Source organism: Musca autumnalis, unplaced genomic scaffold (assembly GCF_047663935.1).
Source record: "Musca autumnalis isolate F117 unplaced genomic scaffold, ASM4766393v1 scaffold_2, whole genome shotgun sequence".
NCBI classification, from domain to species: domain Eukaryota; kingdom Metazoa; phylum Arthropoda; class Insecta; order Diptera; family Muscidae; genus Musca; species Musca autumnalis.
Genome location: NW_027411755.1, coordinates 182,323,466 through 182,341,446, shown reverse-complemented (window position 1 = coordinate 182,341,446; position 17,981 = coordinate 182,323,466). Strand labels below are relative to the sequence as shown.

General features: G+C 36.7%; 3 protein-coding genes across 14 annotated transcripts in view; 2 read left to right on the top strand and 1 right to left on the bottom strand.

The window, feature by feature from the left end:
* The window catches only part of LOC141394970 (meiotic nuclear division protein 1 homolog), a 139,783-nt gene that overhangs the window by 121,369 nt on the left and 433 nt on the right, over window positions 1–17,981 (top strand). Inside the window, exons 1-6 of one of the 11 annotated variants that reach the window (XM_073970213.1) lie at window positions 5,961–5,981; window positions 15,271–15,339; window positions 16,888–16,981; window positions 17,212–17,316; window positions 17,394–17,587; window positions 17,654–17,937. In XM_073970213.1, coding sequence (XP_073826314.1) covers window positions 17,245–17,316; window positions 17,394–17,587; window positions 17,654–17,937 — 550 coding nt within the window. In that variant the 5' untranslated portion in view covers window positions 5,961–5,981; window positions 15,271–15,339; window positions 16,888–16,981; window positions 17,212–17,244. Of the gene's footprint in view, window positions 1–5,960; window positions 5,982–6,056; window positions 6,189–13,364; window positions 13,504–15,270; window positions 15,340–16,887; window positions 17,588–17,653; window positions 17,938–17,981 lie in introns of those variants that run through there. The other 10 variants (XM_073970208.1, XM_073970206.1, XM_073970212.1 and 7 more) reach the window with 10 other exon arrangements.
* LOC141394971 (juvenile hormone acid O-methyltransferase-like) overlaps window positions 5,711–17,981 on the top strand; it is a 75,222-nt gene continuing 62,951 nt past the window's right edge. Inside the window, exon 1 of one of the 2 annotated variants that reach the window (XM_073970219.1) lies at window positions 5,711–6,129. The gene's annotated coding sequence lies outside the window, so the exon portion shown is untranslated. The other variant, XM_073970220.1, reaches the window with a different exon arrangement.
* On the bottom strand, window positions 11,318–12,377 carry LOC141395064 (juvenile hormone acid O-methyltransferase-like). The gene is made up of 3 exons (XM_073970465.1): window positions 12,004–12,377; window positions 11,653–11,936; window positions 11,318–11,583 (listed from the first exon to the last, which is right to left on the bottom strand). Exons 1-3 carry the CDS (start codon window positions 12,375–12,377, stop codon window positions 11,318–11,320), a joined length of 924 nt encoding a protein of 307 aa, XP_073826566.1.

Below are 17,981 nucleotides of genomic sequence, written 5' to 3'. Positions count from 1 at the left end.
TTTTTACTCTATTTTTATTTTGTTATTTTATTTTTTTTTTGTTACTTACTTTTAATAACTCTAGGGCAGTGTTAATCACCACTGGGCTCGCGAGCCGTGTCTGTGAGAACACACACAATCTAAATTATGGTGAGTTTGAACGTTGCTCTCACCACCGATCATCTTCTTTGTTTTAGCAATGAATTAACGCACACGATGTTTATCTAGAGCAGTGTTAATCACCACTGGGCTCGCGAGCCGTGTCTGTGAGAACACACACAATCTAAATTATGGTGAGTTTGAACGTTGCTCTCACCACCGATCATCTTCTTTGTTTTAGCAATGAATTAACGCACACGATGTTTATCTAGAGAGGGATAGATAATCTCGTGTGTGCGCCCAACACAAACGCAGCGGTTGAATTTCTTGTTGCTGGTGAACACTGATCTAGAGAGGGATAGATAATCTCGTGTGTGCGCCCAACACAAACGCAGCGGTTGAATTTCTTGTTGCTGGTGAACACTGCTCTAGGGTTTTCCCCATTTTTGTCCTCGCGTCGCATTTTTACATGTCTTATTTATAATTGCCAAGTAGAAAATAATGCAAAGATAAATGTTCTGTAGAACAAATAGCATCCGCTCTTTGCAAGAGAAAGGAGAGACTTAGCAAGATGGCGGAAAAATTAAGCAAGAGAGCACAACCACTTTGTGAAAGAGAACAGTGATAGTCAAATTTGCTAAGTACAAAGAGAAACTGAAAAGTAATTTTGTGGAACAAAAAAATATTACTTTTCAAAATAGCTACTTTTTGATAAGTGCAAAGTGAAAAGCGATAAGTTGTTTCTTAGAATAGGACCTTGGTATGTGTGAAAAGCGCAAAACAACTGAAAATCTCCGCCATAATTAGCTACATTCTGAAGCATTGCTGTTATTATACTGTGACATGTGGTTCTGAAAGCTGTTACTTAAACTGTCAATTAGCTGTTCGTCCTCTTCAATCTAATTACCACTTGCTGGAAACAGACAGGAAGGTCACCATTAAAGTCCACGCAGATCAAGAGTCTTTAGTACAAAGTTAGTCCCCGAATCGCGTTCCGCTTAATACTACCTAGATATTTGGGATTCTTACATAGTATCTTTTGAAACCTGGCAGCTTAATTAACTCCCTCTATAGACTCACTAAAACTGAAGCAAGACTTTGCCTAAATTTTCTTAATTTCACTATTGAACATATTGAAGTTAACTTTGTAGGCAACCCAATGAGTTTCGTCCTACTGGCATTATTATAGGATCTCCTAGCTTTGGCAGTCATGATTACAAGGACAATACGAGATTACAATTTCCACACGTCCATCTTCGAACTGGAAGGGTCACTCCTATTTCAGTTGTTCGGCGTGGGAATTTTCGAGTTTTTGGACAATTATGTCAGGAAGGACTTGTCAATGAAAAACATTATATCGCTATAAAGAAGACTATAGCAAATACTTTTAGAGGAATTTTCAAAACAATTCTCGAACAGACCTTAAACTTCACTTAAGCGAAAATTGTGAACTTTTGAAAGGCAGGTATCCAAAAAATGTTGTCCAATATTGACCATCTCGGAAGTTGATGTACGTTTGGAAGGAAGTTTAAGATATCAGATATCATCAGTCATATTATTTGGTTACGGTAGAGATTTTATACTTCTCAGGAAGTATGGATTTGAATCGTAACAATAACGAGAGAAAAAGTTGGTGCAAAAAAAAAACAGTAAGAAGGTATCAGTCAGCCGCTGAACTTAGTGATTTTTTATTTGTTGGCATCGTAGCCTGCCCTAATTACAAGATTCAGTAACCTTGTCTTATTCGAAAGACTAAATCGTCTAAAGTCTTTAGGTAGTCGGCTTCACCGCTTTGGGAATGAGGATACCTACCTACCTTAGCCAGACAGAGGGACGGACGTGGCTAAATCGACTCAAAATTGTCTGAAACGGATTACCTCCAAACATACTTTGGATCTAAAACCGTTATTTCAGTGAATCACATTTTTGGTCATATCAAGGTGTATATATGTATATACCCTCGTTTCCATAGCTGCTGAGGATATAAAAAATCAAAACAATCCGAGGCATAACTGCAATTCTGGGAATAATTTTGATATTGTTTGTCGCTGGTACCCAAAAAATGTGGTTGGACAAATATGGTTGACCAAATCGGTTGATCCTTTGGAGAGTAATGATATGCACTATTTTATTAAAAACCGCAAAAAAAAATTTAGGCTACACTGTGCAACTTTCAGAAAATATTTCGATATTTGTTGTCTACTGGCATGTGCCTTTCAAGATCGGCAGACAAACAGAGCTCTTTATATGTATGTATGTACGAGTATGTGTGTACATATACGAGTAGACGTGTTAGTAGCTGTATGCACCTTTATATGTATATCGATCTGTAAGCATTCTACCAACTGTGAACATTTGCCAGATATAAATAGCAAATGCGCGTATGACTGCAGATGTGAATGCATTGCAATAAAGAAAAAATAATAAAAGTGCATAGAATATAAAATAATGAACCACATTTTTTAGACTAATGAGGCTAAAGATCTCTTCGCTGAGGTCATTGACCGAATTTTCTATTTGCAGTATATTTTATTTGTTTAAATTTATTTCGTTTGTTGTTATATCAGCTGGTAAGCGAAATATATATGTAGTAAATACTTTGGTGATCTTATAGACAGATTGTCACAACACTTAGTGCTCAGTGCTCGGAAAATCTGGTCCGGATCCTTTTGATCTATGCTGGGACGGAGGTAAACCAGAACCAATTTGGATTGGCTCGGCTGTCACATCCGCATCCCATCACACTCAAAATTCGGTGAGATGCAATATATGTCTGTAGTGGGTGTATCTCAGGGGTTGCATGTTATGGACTACGGCAGGGACCGTGTTACTGCATACTGCGTGAACAAAGACCCCACAGAATCATCGTCATCAGAATACTAGACTTCCCCACAGTTTCGCCAACATCAATGGCACATTTAACACAGGTCGTTGCTGTTCCAATCCATAGAAGTGTATAATTTTTGCATTTCATTTGCAATGGACTCCGAGGCAAGACTGAGGAAAACGTGGACTTTATGAGTGGGAGGTGCAAGCTCAAAAATGATTAAAACATATTAAGGTAGGTGATGCGACGGACTCCTCGTCGCATCACAAAAATTTACAAGAAACCTTAAGGGAAAAACTCAAGAAAAGAAAACACGCGGGCTGATGTTGTCTGTTCTACGGTTCGAAAGAAACTCAATTTTATTGTACTACTTTGTTACAACTAGACCTTAAATCTCTAATTACTAAACAATACACATGCACTTATTTACTAATGCACAATGTGCCTAAAGGGATATGCACTCCACGCAGTGTGTGCGTTGCGGGTGATAAGGAACATAGATATTTTATTACCGACCCTTTCTATTTATGGGCGACAGCTGTAATGTGTAAAGATAGATTAATAGCACATTGGTGCGTTGAATGAAGTCTACCTGACACCATTAAAAACAATTCTACAAAATTGTCCAGTAGGATCGCACCACAAGTGGAGATGGGGGACTAGCTTTCCTGGGGTAGCAGTATGTTATGGAACAGCTAATGTAGAGTTACTTAACATATATGTACATTCCACCAATTAATAGCTGTACTCCAGGTTATAGTCTCATCATTAGTCTGCTCTTGGAAGGTCATAACCGGCTGGTCTTAGGGGACTTAAGTGGTCATCATGAGTGGTGGCATTCGGTTCATATTGTCTGACAAATGACGTCAAATGACGTTTTTCTTGGGTCGCATCTGCTCCCTATAATCGCTGCCATCAACAGACCGTATGATTTTATACCCTCTGAGCGGCAAACTTTTATCAATCATGTGGAATTCGATTGGCCTAGTTTTAGAGAATTCACCAAACACTGCTTCTGAGAACTGTTCAACCCTTATGATGTTTGGGTAGCAGAAATGATGATCCCAGACATCATAACAGACCGAAACCGAATTTCCCAGTAGATTCGGCACTAGTCATGTTCACGGGAAACATATTAATTTGCTAATAAAGATAGTGAATGGCTTGGTGAGGGTTGCGTGTGTAGAAGAGGAACACAATTTTGTTAAATAGGGATCTACTTTTATTACAGTCCACTTGAAAAAGGTAAACATGTGGTAATCTTAGGAAGTCAGAAGAAAAGAGATAAGAATTTCCATTGCAACATGTGGTATGTCTGAACTATTTTACGACCTGTCCATAAGATTATATGGCAGATGCGTTCGTACATTTATATGCAGAAGGATTAGGTTGCTAGTGCCAGAGTGAAGATGCCGCCAGATGAGGACGACTCAGCCTGGAAGATGAAGCCTGCATACAATGGTGGTACGTGATGGAGAAACTTCATGGGTGCTTTCACTTAGATTGCTGCGAGAATACCATTGATTTTTCATATTTCTTTATTTAGAATTTTATTTGATATTTCTATTTTCAATTTTTGTACTTTGAAATTTTGTTTATATTTCATATGCAACTAGTAAATGAGCAGGATGAGCTTCGTTGAACCAACACAATGAGCTGAACCTGAAAGTTAGTCGGTTGGTTGGTGAGCATGAGTGGAACAAATGACTAGATAACCTTAAGAGTTGCAACATTGGAGCCGGAATTAGTGAATTGTGGTCAACGGTTAAGTCACACTCGAACCCTGGAAAGAAGGAAGACATGTCCTAAGTTACTAACGATGTTGTTGCAAATTCCATCCAAAACGGTGGGCCCTGATGGGCCTAATGGTAATGCTGAAACAGTTGGATGAGCCGGAAGTTGAGCATCTTATCAAAGTTCTCAACCTGTTGAGTAGCTAGCTAGATGGTATCACTATATGAGGTAGAAGCCCCGGAATAGTTTATCATCTACCTTGCCTATATTCCACCCCTTCCAGACGACATTTATATTGTTGCGTATGCGGATGATTGTACAAACTAAGTATCGGGTATCATTCCTCATGTTATTTGTGAAAGGCTGAAATCTTTTTTGATAGATATCACCGCCTATTTCCTTGTGAGGAATATAAAAATATCACTCTAACATCACAATGCTATATTTTTGAGCCGCGGTGTATTTTTTCCATAGGCAGGTGAAGTTCGATGATGGGCTATGAGGTTCCCAGTGGTCACAAAACTTATCTACCATAAATTGTCGATTTAGCAATGTACGTCTGTCTGTTTGGCAGGCTGGAGCGCACGATAACTCTTGAAAACATTGTTCCACAACATCCCATACGGGACAAGGGAGACTTCTCTCATATCAATGAGTGCACCCCGATTCATATTTAGCTCAATGATATGGGACCTACTGTTTATCGCCGAGTCCGAACGGCGAATCGAACCCCCGACCTTCTGCGTGCAAGGCGGGCGTGCATACCATTGCACCACGGTGGCACCCGAACTCTTGAAAAGATGAACCGATTTGGTAAAAAATATGACATTCGTAATATTGTGTCCAAATATACTTTGTTTGCGCCGTTGCTTTTGGATACCTTGGCGGCGAAAGGCGACTTGACAACATTTTCTGATGGCAACCCCGTTGAGAGATGTCACTCGCCTAGTATTTTGAGCGAATATTTATTGTTGTTGTAAATTTAGTTACAAGTATAGTTGATTTTGTTTCTTTGTATTTCTTTTGCAAGTGTTGTGGCTTTTTTCCTCTTTTTTGTTGGCTCCAGTTTTGCTCCCCAGCTGCCGCTTTATTTTGTTGTTGGAATTTGTCCAAAATAGTTTCGAGAAGAAACATCGTCGTTCGAGCCGGATCCGGAGCAAGAGGAGTAAATTTGCCTTAGTTTGAAGAAAATGTATTTATTTGCATTAATTTTAATATAAATTACATTTGTTTTATTGAAATTTTATTAAAATTTAATAAATTTGCAATAATATTGCATTGTTGGCCGACCACCTACTACTTCTGATACGTGGTTGGCAACGCGGTTCAACTGATCGTCGTGGTAAGAGAAAAACACTAACAACTATCACCTGTGTGTTTCTTCTTCCCATCGCTCTCTTTTAGTTTTGTTTTGATTGCTCATTCCATCGGGAATTAAAGTGGCAAAAATATTTTTTAACTTCAATTAATTAATTAAAACAGTTAAACAAGTGGGAAAAGTATAAAAACTTGATAAATATTTTAAAATATTGTTGCGATCCCTTTTGTGGTAAAGAGGATTATTGTTGTGGAAAGATTTCGGCAGCGTTGTCTCGTAAAATGTTTGTGGTGGACAGACGGAATGTCATTTCACACAATTATTTTGATTTAAACAAAATTCAGAATGTCGTGAAAGTGCAATTGCAAAAAATATATTTTTTGAGAAATAATTTTTGGCTGTGGTGTTTTGTTACGTTTGGTAATAAATTTGTACAGAATTGTTTTCCTCTATTCACAAGTCAAATAGGAGACTTGTAATAAGAAGGTTTGTCATACTGCTTCTACGGATTGGAACTTTGTGGAATTTTTGGATTGCAATTCTCTTTCGTATTTATCTGCGTGTCGCAATTATCAGTTTAAGTTGTGCATTGGGATTTTTGTGCACATGATTTCGGTGGAAAATGTTTTTGAGTGTTTTTATATTTTTTTCGGATCTTTGTTGTTGCCTATTGGGTTTTTACTGTTCACAGTAAACACTAACAACTAATATTGGTATCATAGACAATAAATCTGGCGAATCGATGTTATTATTAAGCAGATCAAAAATAAAACATGCAGACTGTAACTTTCTACGACATTCTAAACTTTGTAAGCCCAACAATAAATATCTGGATCTATATGGCGGCAGTTCGATAGGAAACATTTTTTTCAGGGCAAATTTGGTAAATGAAATAAATAATTTGTGACAGTGATCCCAGTTCATATTTTTCATTTAATTGAAATTGCAAGTTTTTTGATCCAAATTTTTCTGGGCTGTTTGTTGTTGCCCATTGCTATTGATAGTTGCAACATAAGCGTGAAGAAGACTTGTCCTAACAAGCTGACTCTGCTTCACATATATTTATAAAATTATTGGTCGTTTAATAATCCAAATTTCATCCAATTTTCTGCCTTTAATTTGGTTTTGGAGTTTGGTGAAGACATTTCACTCACGATTTTGTTTGAATTTCGTTGAAGTTGTTGCTTTTCTAACTATTTGAAATAGTTTTGTTGGTTCTATTTGTTCAAATTTTAAATCATATTGACGTGAAAATGGCAGAATCAAAAATTCTTCTGAAATTTAAAGCGCTTGGGGATTTATTGTTGGAATTTGAGACTGATTTTGATACCGTGTTTGATGTTGACCCTCGAAAAGATGAACTTGAAAGGCTTTGGGCTAGGATCAAAACAGTGTATGAAGATGTATGTGTTGAATGCAGTGTGGCTCAAGAAATGAAAGAGGCATCGGGTCTTTATAGACAGTGCAGAGATGCGTACATAAATTGTACAGCTAAAATGAGTGAATTATCTCAATCCTTTGTCGATCGATCTGCTTTGTCTTCTACAATGGATAGTCCTAAGCGGAAACGCTCGGACCATGGTGACCATCGTTTACGTACAACAGAGATATTCCATGGCGATTATCTGTCTTGGCCGTCCTTCAGGGACTTGTTTACAGCAGTGTATATCAACTGCAAATCAATTACTACAGTGGAGAAGTTGTTTTATTTGCGCCAAAGTACGCAAGGGGAAGCTTTGGAAATTGTCAAAAAATCTCCTTTGACAAATATTGTTTTTTTTAATGCTTGGGCAAATCCGAAGGATAGATATGAAAATAAGCGAATTTTGGTAAATAGTCAACTGAAGATTCTTTTCAATCTTGTTGCTGTTAAGTCTGAATCTGCTGGTGAAATAAAAAGACTTCAGCGGGATGTCAATAATTGTATTACATCCCTAAAGTTGCATCAAACTGATATTGATAGTTGGGACCCAATATTTGTGTTTTTGCTCCACCAAACTGCCTCTTACTACTTTGTCGTTGTGGGAGCAAACAGTCAGCAATAAGATTGAGATTTCCAAATGGTCGGAGTTGGACACTTTTTTGACTGCTCGCTTTCAATTGTTGGAAACCGTTTATGATCTGACAAATTTGATTGATATTAGCATACCTGAGGCATTCGAAGTTCAAAAGTTGTCATCTCAGACTAAAGGAATGAAATACTCTTTAAAGGCTTCCAAAAGGTCGCGCATTGTTTGTTCAGAGGAACATAGTTTGAAATATTGCATATCATTTTTGAAGATGGACATGAAGCATAGATTATCAGTTGTTAAAAGGAACAATCTTTGCATAAGGTGTTTTGGTAGTAACCATTTACTAAAGGAGTGTCTTATTAGCTCCAGTTGTTCAATATGCCATGGAAAACACCATACTTTGCTGCATAGGGAATCGCACCATTCGAATTTGGATTCCAATGCTGAAATAGGTCAACAAGTTTGACATAACTCGGCAAGCGAGGCTAGTATGCAAAATTGTTTTGCTGACACAACGAGTCAAATTCAATTGGGCACAGCGATTGTTAACATTGATGTTAACGGGCATTAATTGACTCAGGCTCCCAGGTTACCTTTATAACCGAAAAACTGCAGAGGCGTCTCAATTTGGCAGTTAGGAAAGTCAATGCCAGAGTTTCCGGACTAAATGATGCTATAGCTGGTTCTTCAGTAAAACAATGTACATTTGTGGGTTTCGATGTTGACGTCTCCGCGTATGTTTTGCCCAGGTTAACGGAGAATTTGCCCAGTTATTCAATAGATTTTCCAGTTTCGTTTTCATTGGGGATTGAGCCATTAGCTAATCCGAAATTTGGAAGAAGTAGCCAGGTGGATATACTGATTGGAGGAGATATTTATCCTCAAATTTTGTTGAATGGTGTTCGAAGAAATATTTTGAATTCTCTAGTAGCCCAAGAAACTAGTTTTGGTTGGGTGCTTACGGCACCAATTTCAGAGTCAAGTTCTATGATTTCATGTTGCAGTTTGTTGAAAAAATCTGCCTTATTTTGTCAAATACAGTCCACAAATTAAACGTTGTGAGGAGGAAAACGTTGTAGATGTACGATCAGTTTATAAAATTCCGCTTTTAAAGAGAAAGGGACCTAGTTCGTCCATATCCCAATTAATGAAAGGACCTAGTTCGTCCTACTCGTCTATCAGGCAAGGGCCTCGTTCGTACAAAGCCTTAATAAATAGTGGACCTCGTTCGTCCAAAGCTAAATCGAATAATTTTTCGAAAGTTGTTTCCCAAAATGGACCTAGTTCGTCCAAGGAGAAACCCAAAATTGTAGCTAGTTCGTCAAATGAAGCTCTTTCGTCCAGAGGCGTATATAGAATGGAACCTAGATGCCAAGAAGTCGCAAATACCAGCATGCCAGCTTTTAACAAAATTAAGACTTTTACGGATGAAGACAATCTGAATTTTATGATGCCAATCGATGGACCATGTGCCAAAGGACAAACGGTTGTGAGCAAACCTAGAAGATTGCTTTGAAGTCGAGTTCAGGATCGTGTCTTATTTTGTTTGGTCGCTGGATGTATAGATTGGTAATTGTGGCCGAGCCACATCATTTTTAATTTTTTCTTGTTTTTGTTCGAGTCTTTTCAGAATCGGTGATTCCCAAAGACTGAACGGATGCCGGGATGTTCAAGTTCGTGAAGCGCCGTTGCTTTTGAATACCTTGGCGGCGAAAGACGACGTGGCAACATTTTCTGATGGCAACTTTTTGGGTGTGGCAACCCCGTTGAGAGATGTCACTCGCCTAGTATTTTGAGCGAATATTTATTGTTGTTGTATCGTATCAGCTGATTGAACATGAAATGTCAAATAAAATTGTTGTAATAGTGAAATGTAAACAAACATCTTGTTCTGATTGGCCTAAGCTAAATCGCTGCAAATTTAAGCGCCAAGGCGAATTGATTCTCTTTACAAATTTTGACGTATTATGTTACGGCAAAAGTTGCTTTGTTGTAGCAATTCGCCGAATCGGCTACCTTCTATATTTGCCTTGGTTACAAGTATAGTTGGTTTTTTCTTAGTAGCGCGCAGACGCTTTTGATTAAAAATAATTAAATTAGAATATTTTTGAAGTATTAGGAGAATTTAAATTTGTGAATTTTAGTAATTGATAAAAGAAAATTGTTCTTAGTTTAAAGCCGATATCGTTCGGTACATCGAAAATTGATTTTGTTTCTTTGTATTTCTTTTGCAAGTGTTGTGCCTTTTTTCCTCTTTTTTGTTGGCTCCAGTTTTGCTCCCCAGCTGCCGCTTTATTTTGTTGTTGGAATTTGTCAAAAATAGTTTCGAGAAGAAACATACTTTAAGTTCGAAGATTAGCCATATCGGTTTACTCCTTCAGGTAACTTCGCACTCCTTCGGGTACCTTTCATACAACATTTAGTTTATGACTGATTTTTGTTGTAACAACTTGTATTCGCTGCCCCCCATTACGACGGCACAACTTTTTCATGAGCAGGTTCAACTTTCCTAGAAAATAGCGCGAAAGGTATAAAAAGCCCTATGACACTATATGTAGTGTCTGGAGTGTACGATGACTCTCGAATGGATCAGCCGATTCGGTCCTATATTTAGCCTTTGTAATATTTTGTCTAAAATTAGTTTAAGTTCGAAGAAGGGCCATATCGGTCGACTGCTTGCGGTAGCTCCGCCTCAAAAGTGCAAAAAATTTCTCTAAAATGGTACGCACGATTATCTAGAACAGAACAACCGATTTGGTCCGAAATTTGGATCTTCAAATATTTTGTCCAAACTTAGCTTAAATTCTAAAATGGTACATATCGGTCTTCTCCTTAGGGTACCTCTCCCACAATAGTTCAAAATTTTTGTTTAATTGTAGTTTAGGATCTGTTCCAATATCCGTTGGAAATTTATACCGATGCTACTCTTCGTGGTCCTGTTTAAAGCGATATTATGATTTTCGTGGGCAGGTCCATGTTTCCCGACATAGTGGTCCAAACGCTCTAAGTTATAAAGGGACCAACTGAAATGACCGGTCCACAGTGCTTCAGAATCGTTTTTTCCCTGTGAAAAAATCTGTATCTTTTTAACGGATAGAGATATTTTCATAATCCTTTTTTGTTCGACGGATACAGTTTTCAAAATTTTTTCACCGAACCATAAATTATAAACGTAGGTCCACACTTTGATATAGGCCCAATATTAAGGTGGCGTACCATTGAAGACATTTTAGATACATTTTCTGGCCTAATTTGGGAAAGTTCAGAATATTTTATGTTGGAGGATATAAAAAGTTCGGCCCGACAGAACTTAACGCGATTTTTGTTTGTTTCTTGTTTGTATTTGTATTAAAATATTTTACTATATTTCTCTAAGTTGCGAAGTTCACAAATTTCCAGGAGGTTTCTTCTAAAGCGTTCGCGTGCAGAAAACTTCGCTTTTCTACCAAAAGCTACAAGAAGGCCATACGATACTGAACATTTGGCCTTGAAATCCATTTCCTCTTCATGTAGACCCATATGTTTTAAATACATGAACATAACTTCATCCATAAACTCTTCATGCAAAGCCATTGGTATGCGATGTATAAAGGGATTGACCGCTTTCATATTGGCTAAAAGTATTGAAACAACAAATATGTTTTAAAATACATAAATAAAAATCCTTTTCAACTTCTACCCACCTCTAAAAACATCAAAACTTTCATACGTAAACTGTTTTTGCAGCAACCTAACTTCGGACTTAGTAAATCCCACTTGCGACATTAAATCGACATATTTCTCCGCTGGTTGATCAACATATTGAAAAGGCGAAATTATTGAATCAATATCGTACATATATTCAGACCATTTACTGTTTCCGCTGGTCATTCTGTACGCCTCATATAGAGGATGTGAAGCCAAGAATACCAGGAGACAATCACCACATTTCGGCCGTAAGAGATTGAAAATATTCTCAAGGGCTTGTCTGAAAATAGAAGAACAAACAAGAAAATCACTTTTTTTTGGAAATGTGTTACAAGTGTCCTAAAAACCTTTGATCTTGAACCCACATTAGGGTATAAAATGAAATCACATGATCAAATTGATGTCGCAAATTATTGGGTAGCTTTTTCTTGGTGCCAATGTCCAATACTTGAAACTGCACTTTCTCCATGTGACCATACTGCCGTCTGGCATAATTTAGCATTTTGGGATTTATGTCAGAACAAACAAGTGTTTGGAAATTCTTGGGTAGGCAAGGATATACAATATCCATTAGAACATCACCACTACCACAACCAATATCAATCGTAGAATCCTCGCCATCATAACGCCATTGAATTTGCTTAATATACTTGTGAAAATTTTCCCGGGAATCGAATCGTTGAGCGTCATTGGCCTTGTGATACCAATCAGGATGATTCATTTCTAGCACAAAACAAAATATATACGAGTATGTATGCGGTAGAAAACTGGAGATCTCTGTTTTACGAGTGTTTTCTGAAGACTGTGTGGAGAAATTGTAAATGCAAGAAAACAAGTAAAAAATTGTCAGTCGGCTTTGCCGACAGAGAAATACTCTTAGCCTGTGTGCCGAAAGAGAAATACTCTCAGCCTGTGTGCCGACAGAGAAATACCCTCAGCCTGTTGACAATGTCGAATTGAATACCGGCTATGGACCGATATGTCTCATCTTCGATGTGCAAAGTACGGACCAACTAGGTGCGCACAATTTTAACAAAAATGTTTGAACTTTTGTGGGAGAAGTATCGGAAGGTGTGAACCGATGTTGCCCATATTAAAACCTAAACGAAGTTTGGACAAAATATTACGAAGGCCAAATTTTGTTTCGAGAGTTATTGTACGCTTCAGCCACTACAAATGGTACCATAGGGGTTGTTTACAGCTTACTGTCTTCTTTCTCAGGAAGTGTGGACTTGCTCCTTAAAAGATTCGTACCGACGTAATGGGGGCAACAAACAAAAATTTGTTGCAACAAATTCGAAGGCATGTCTTAAACTGAACTTTTTTGATATTTTGTGTGCGAGGTACCCCAAGGAGTGGAGCGATAGAGTCCATATTGGAATCTCATCTATGTCTGCTAGAAATTTCACGATGTGCAAAGGATAGACCAATTCGGTTACTTCCTTCAAGAGTTATTGTGCTCACAATTTAAATACTAAATGTGAACAAAATATTAGGATGGCTATACAAAAGCGTGGACATATGTTGACTATTTTTAGTGGAGAACTTTCGTGACCACTAAGAACCTTCAAATATCAAATTACAGCTAGTTCTGATAAAAACTGTTGCTAAAATTCTCAAAAAACCGAAAATCGGGAGGTACCGCTATATGGGGGTTATACCGAAACATGGACCTATGTGGACGATCTTGTGTAGATAACTTTCCTGACCACTGAGGACCTAAAATGCCAAATTGCAGCTAGTTCGGTAAAAATTGTAGCTAAAATCCTCCATGCTGTTCTTGAAACAACTTTAAATGAAAGGAGCTTACACCTAGGAAGTTTTTGTGGATTCTGAAGCTACAACAAGTGAGAAAAATCAAAAAACAAATAAAATAGCCGGAAAGCTTTTTAAATAAATCGCGGTCAAAATTTACATTTTCAGATTTTCACGATTTTGTTGGAAAATCGCAATCCCTAACAAGTGGAACTTAAGAAAATGTTGTAGCGGTGACAATTCTCTACAAGATTGTCATTTATCATATTTTCGTAGGTTTTACCATTTTTAAGATATAGAAGTTCAAATCGGAACAATTCACTGACTGTGTCCCTTATAAAACAATGCCATGACTGCAAATTCCTAAGTTAGCCTTATATATCTAAAAACTGCACAACCTAGGAAAAAATTGCGAAAGCCAATCTGTTAGAGAATTTTCACAGCTATAAGATTTTCTCTAGTCCCATTTCGATAAGACTTACCGATTTCAAGTAAATCGTGAAAAAATAACAAAAACACTTAAAAATGTGACCTGAACTTCTATATCTCAAAAATTGTAAAACGTAGCCCCATTTCGATAGGACTTGCAGTTTCCAAGCAAAATAGTGAAAATCTAAAAAAAACATAAAAATGTGAACTTTGACCGCTATTTATTTAAAAAGCGGTCCGGCGATTTATATATTAATAAATGTGATTACGCCGATATTATGTGAAAATAAAAACCAAAATAAAACACGAACGTTTTAATGATTTAATTGAAAATAAAAGCAGTATTGGGAAATAAGTAAATAAATATATATAGAGAGAGAGAGGGTAGACAGATTACCTGGTTTGGTTGGTAGGCGAGAGATAAGTGACAATAATAATAATATTGAAAGGTGGCGTTGGCGGTAATTCGATACTCGTTAGAATCTGCGGCCACCTTGTAATATTATTAATGTTGTAACATTATGAAACGCTTAAGTCTAAAGCTTTGTTCCAGAACTAAAAAGTTTTTACAATTTTTATCACTTTTACACATTTTACCCGAAAAAGCGTTCCCGTACACAAAAAAGTTGTAAAATGTTCACTTCTCTTAAAACAAAAATGGCGCTGAATGGCGCTCTCTTTTAAAACTTTTTACTCGAAGAATTTGAGCGTGTAAAAAATAGTAAAGTGGTTGCCGGGGTCTGATTGGCTTATACGCTGACTTTGACATTTGTTTCAGTTTTTTGACGTATTTTCCATTTTTCCGTTCCCGAACTATTTCAAAAAACTTTTATGTGAGAATAATTTTTTTACAATTCTCTCTTTTACGAATTTTACTATTAAAAAGGCAATGCGTGTTGTTATTATAAATTTGCTAATACAAATTCTCAACAAAAGGGCTCCGTTAGAAAAAGCAAGAACAAATATTCAAATGATCAAGGATCAAATATTCAATGCGTGTATTAATTTAACAACTCGAGAGCATGAGTTATTGGAAGTTAACGATGTTGTTATTGCAAATATTACAAAATATATTTGTAAGTTCTCAGTAAAAATGAGAATAGCCACAATTAAAATGTTACGAAGTAACAACACCGAATGCTGTGTATGATCAACGCGACGTAGGGCGATCAGTAAAACGAAATAAAACTAGCACGTTGTAGCAACGCAACAAACTTAGATGTTTTAAAATTTAAATGGAGCAACGAAATAATTAACACACGAAGTGGTGATGAGTTTCAGGGCCATTATTATGTGTGTTCTTTTACTATCTGATGAATTTAAAAACGCAAAATAAACCAATTTGGATTCATTAAAAACATAATTTTTACATTGAAAGTTATTGTTAAGAAGCTCCTCCTTGAAATTCAATCATCTCTTTTAACTTTAAGTTAACCAGAACGCTATAAATCTGTTCGGTAAATCCAAACTATAACAAAAGAAGACTTATAATAATGGAGGTTAGTATTGTAATGCGAGAAAAGTTATTTGATTTTATGTGTGTGTGGTTATTGTGATGTAGCAAATCTAACAAGAATAACATCAACACGGATTGTGAAGTGTATGATCAACGCGACGTCGGATGATCAGTACAACAACGATTTCAACAATTTGTGAGTAGATATGATAGGCGAAATTAGGCAACGAATTTAATTCACACGTGCAGGGTAATTGAAATTCGACCATTGGTTTATTTTTATATTAATGCTCAAACGGTAAACGAAACAAACAATACTAAAACGCGCGGGTAGTTCAATTTTTATGGAAATCTGAGTTTACGTACCTGATGTTAGTATGATGATTTGTTGTTAGAATTCAATGTTGATGCAAAATCCAGCCAACAACAAGTTAAGACTTCAAATTTCGTACAAGAGAGTGGTAATAGGCAAATGGAGAAGTGACAACAAAAAGCTGGCTTCTACCTGCTCGATGCGACCAAATGTTTAGGTGAGGGAGGGGAAATCCATAGGGGTTTTTTTTTTCGATAACGATAGCTCAGGATACCGTTTGATAAGCAGTGGAGGGGGGAAAGAACAAGAAAATAAAACACAAACAGTAGGTATCAGTTTTTAATATTAAAGATATGTTGGTTTATTGGTGTATTTCTTTTCTCTACAACAACGATTACCTTGTAATCTGGGGTGGCGACAGAGGCCGGTTAGTATGTACTAACGCGAGACGGTTGGTTAATACGCGACAAGTTAACTCTTCAAAGGTTGACCGACAAGTGAACGCAGAGGTTCTTGCAATCGCAGAGGATCTGAGTCGATTTATACTATTACAATTACATATTCCAATGAGAGAAAACTCAACAACCACCGCTCGTTGGCATCTGCGCTCTACGGTGTCCGCAGAGGGAAAGTGCAGAGGAGATGCCTGATGTTGTCAATCAGCACCCGTGATTGACTGAGCTCAGGAAGTTGAGTTGGAAGGTATCAAACTTATACAGATAACATAAAGGAAAACATTTTATCGTAGTAAAAAATAGTAGATTCTTGCAGGTTCTGCAACAAAGCATTTATGTATATAGAATGAAAAAGTACAAAAATTGCATTGAATTTATACAGTATTTACTTTATAAAACAACATATTTATACCACAAAGTCAATATAGATAATAAAATTTGACCTCTTTTATTAATATCGTTTATAACGACTATCGCTTATAGCGTCCGATTTTGGTCCGTCCCTTGACCGACGTTATAAGCGATTTCGACTGTACTAAAATATCTCAGATTTCGATAGAAGAATGCTAAATTAATAATTAAAAAATGCTAATGCTGAATGCAAATTTTGTGTCTAAATACAAAAAAAATAATGCTAAATTTAGCTTCAAAAATGCTAAATAGTCACACTGTTAATAAAAAAGAAACGAAATGGCAAAACGTACGCAAATTTTGCGTCTAAATACAAAAAAAAAAATAATGCTATATTTAGCTGCAAATATGCTAAATGGTCACACCGGTAATAAAAGAGAAACGAAATGACAAAACGTATTTATGTTTTCAGGTTTGGTTGGTAGGCGATAGATAAGTGACAATAATAATATTGAAAGGTGGCGTTGGCGGTAATTCGGAACTACTTAGAATCTGCATTTTGACAGGTCAGTTGTAATAAAAAAGGAGTATGCAGATAGTAACGAGGATAGAACTAAATACGCGTTTTCAAACACAATGAATTTGGAAACGGCTACAATAAATAAAGTTAATAAAAATTCTAAATTAAACAACGTGTTTTCTGTCACATTAAAATTTTCTCCACGCAGTCTTTCGGAAACACTTGTGGAATATAGATCTGCTGTTTGATACGAACAATTTATTTTTTTTTTGCAAGAAATGAATAATCCTGATTGGTATCAAAAGACAAATGATGCCCAACGACGTGATGCCTTTGAAAGTCTTCACAAGTATTTCAAAGAAGCTCAATGGCGTTATGATGGTAAAGATTCTACGATAGACATTGGTTGTGGTACTGGTGATGTTCTAATGGATATTGTATATCCTTGTCTACCCAAGAATTTTCAAAAACTTGTTTGTTCTGACATAAATCTCAAAATGGTAAATTTTGCCAAGCAGCAGTACCAGCATGTGGAGAAGTTGCAGTTTGAGGTATTGGATATAGGCACCAGAGAAATGCTACCCGATAATTTGCAGCATCAATTTGATCATGTGGTTTCATTTTATGCCCTTATGTGGGTGCAGGATCAGAGGTTTGTAAGGTACTCTAAAAGATTTCCGAGAAAGTATTTTTTTTTTGTATTTTATTCTCGTTTCAGGCAAGTCCTTGAGAATATTTTCAATCTCTTGCGACCGACTAGTGGTGATTGTCTTCTCGTTTTCTTAGCTTCACATCCCATATATGAGGCCTATAGAATGACACGTGCGATTAGTAAATGGTCTAAATATATGTATGACGTTGACACAATACTTATGCCCTACCAAGATGTTGAACAACCAGCGGAGCAATATGCCGATTTAATGTCGCAAGTGGGATTTAGTAAATTTGAAGTTGAGTTACAGCAAAAGCTTTATACGTATGAGAATTTTGAAATTTTTAGAGGTGAGTAGAAGTTGAACAGTGATTTTTATTTATCTTAAAATGTA

What these genes read in the sequence shown, in the direction of transcription:
- LOC141395064 (XM_073970465.1), bottom strand. Translation starts at nt 12,377, where the DNA reads ATGAATCATCCTGATTGGTATCACAAGGCCAATGACGCTCAACGATTC. An exon ending in ATGTGGGTTCAAGATCAAAG is followed by an intron (nt 11,937 to 12,003) that starts GTTTTTAGGACA and finishes TTCTATTTTCAG; the next exon opens with ACAAGCCCTTGAGAATATTT. An exon ending in AAGTTTTGATGTTTTTAGAG is followed by an intron (nt 11,584 to 11,652) that starts GTGGGTAGAAGT and finishes CAATACTTTTAG; the next exon opens with CCAATATGAAAGCGGTCAAT.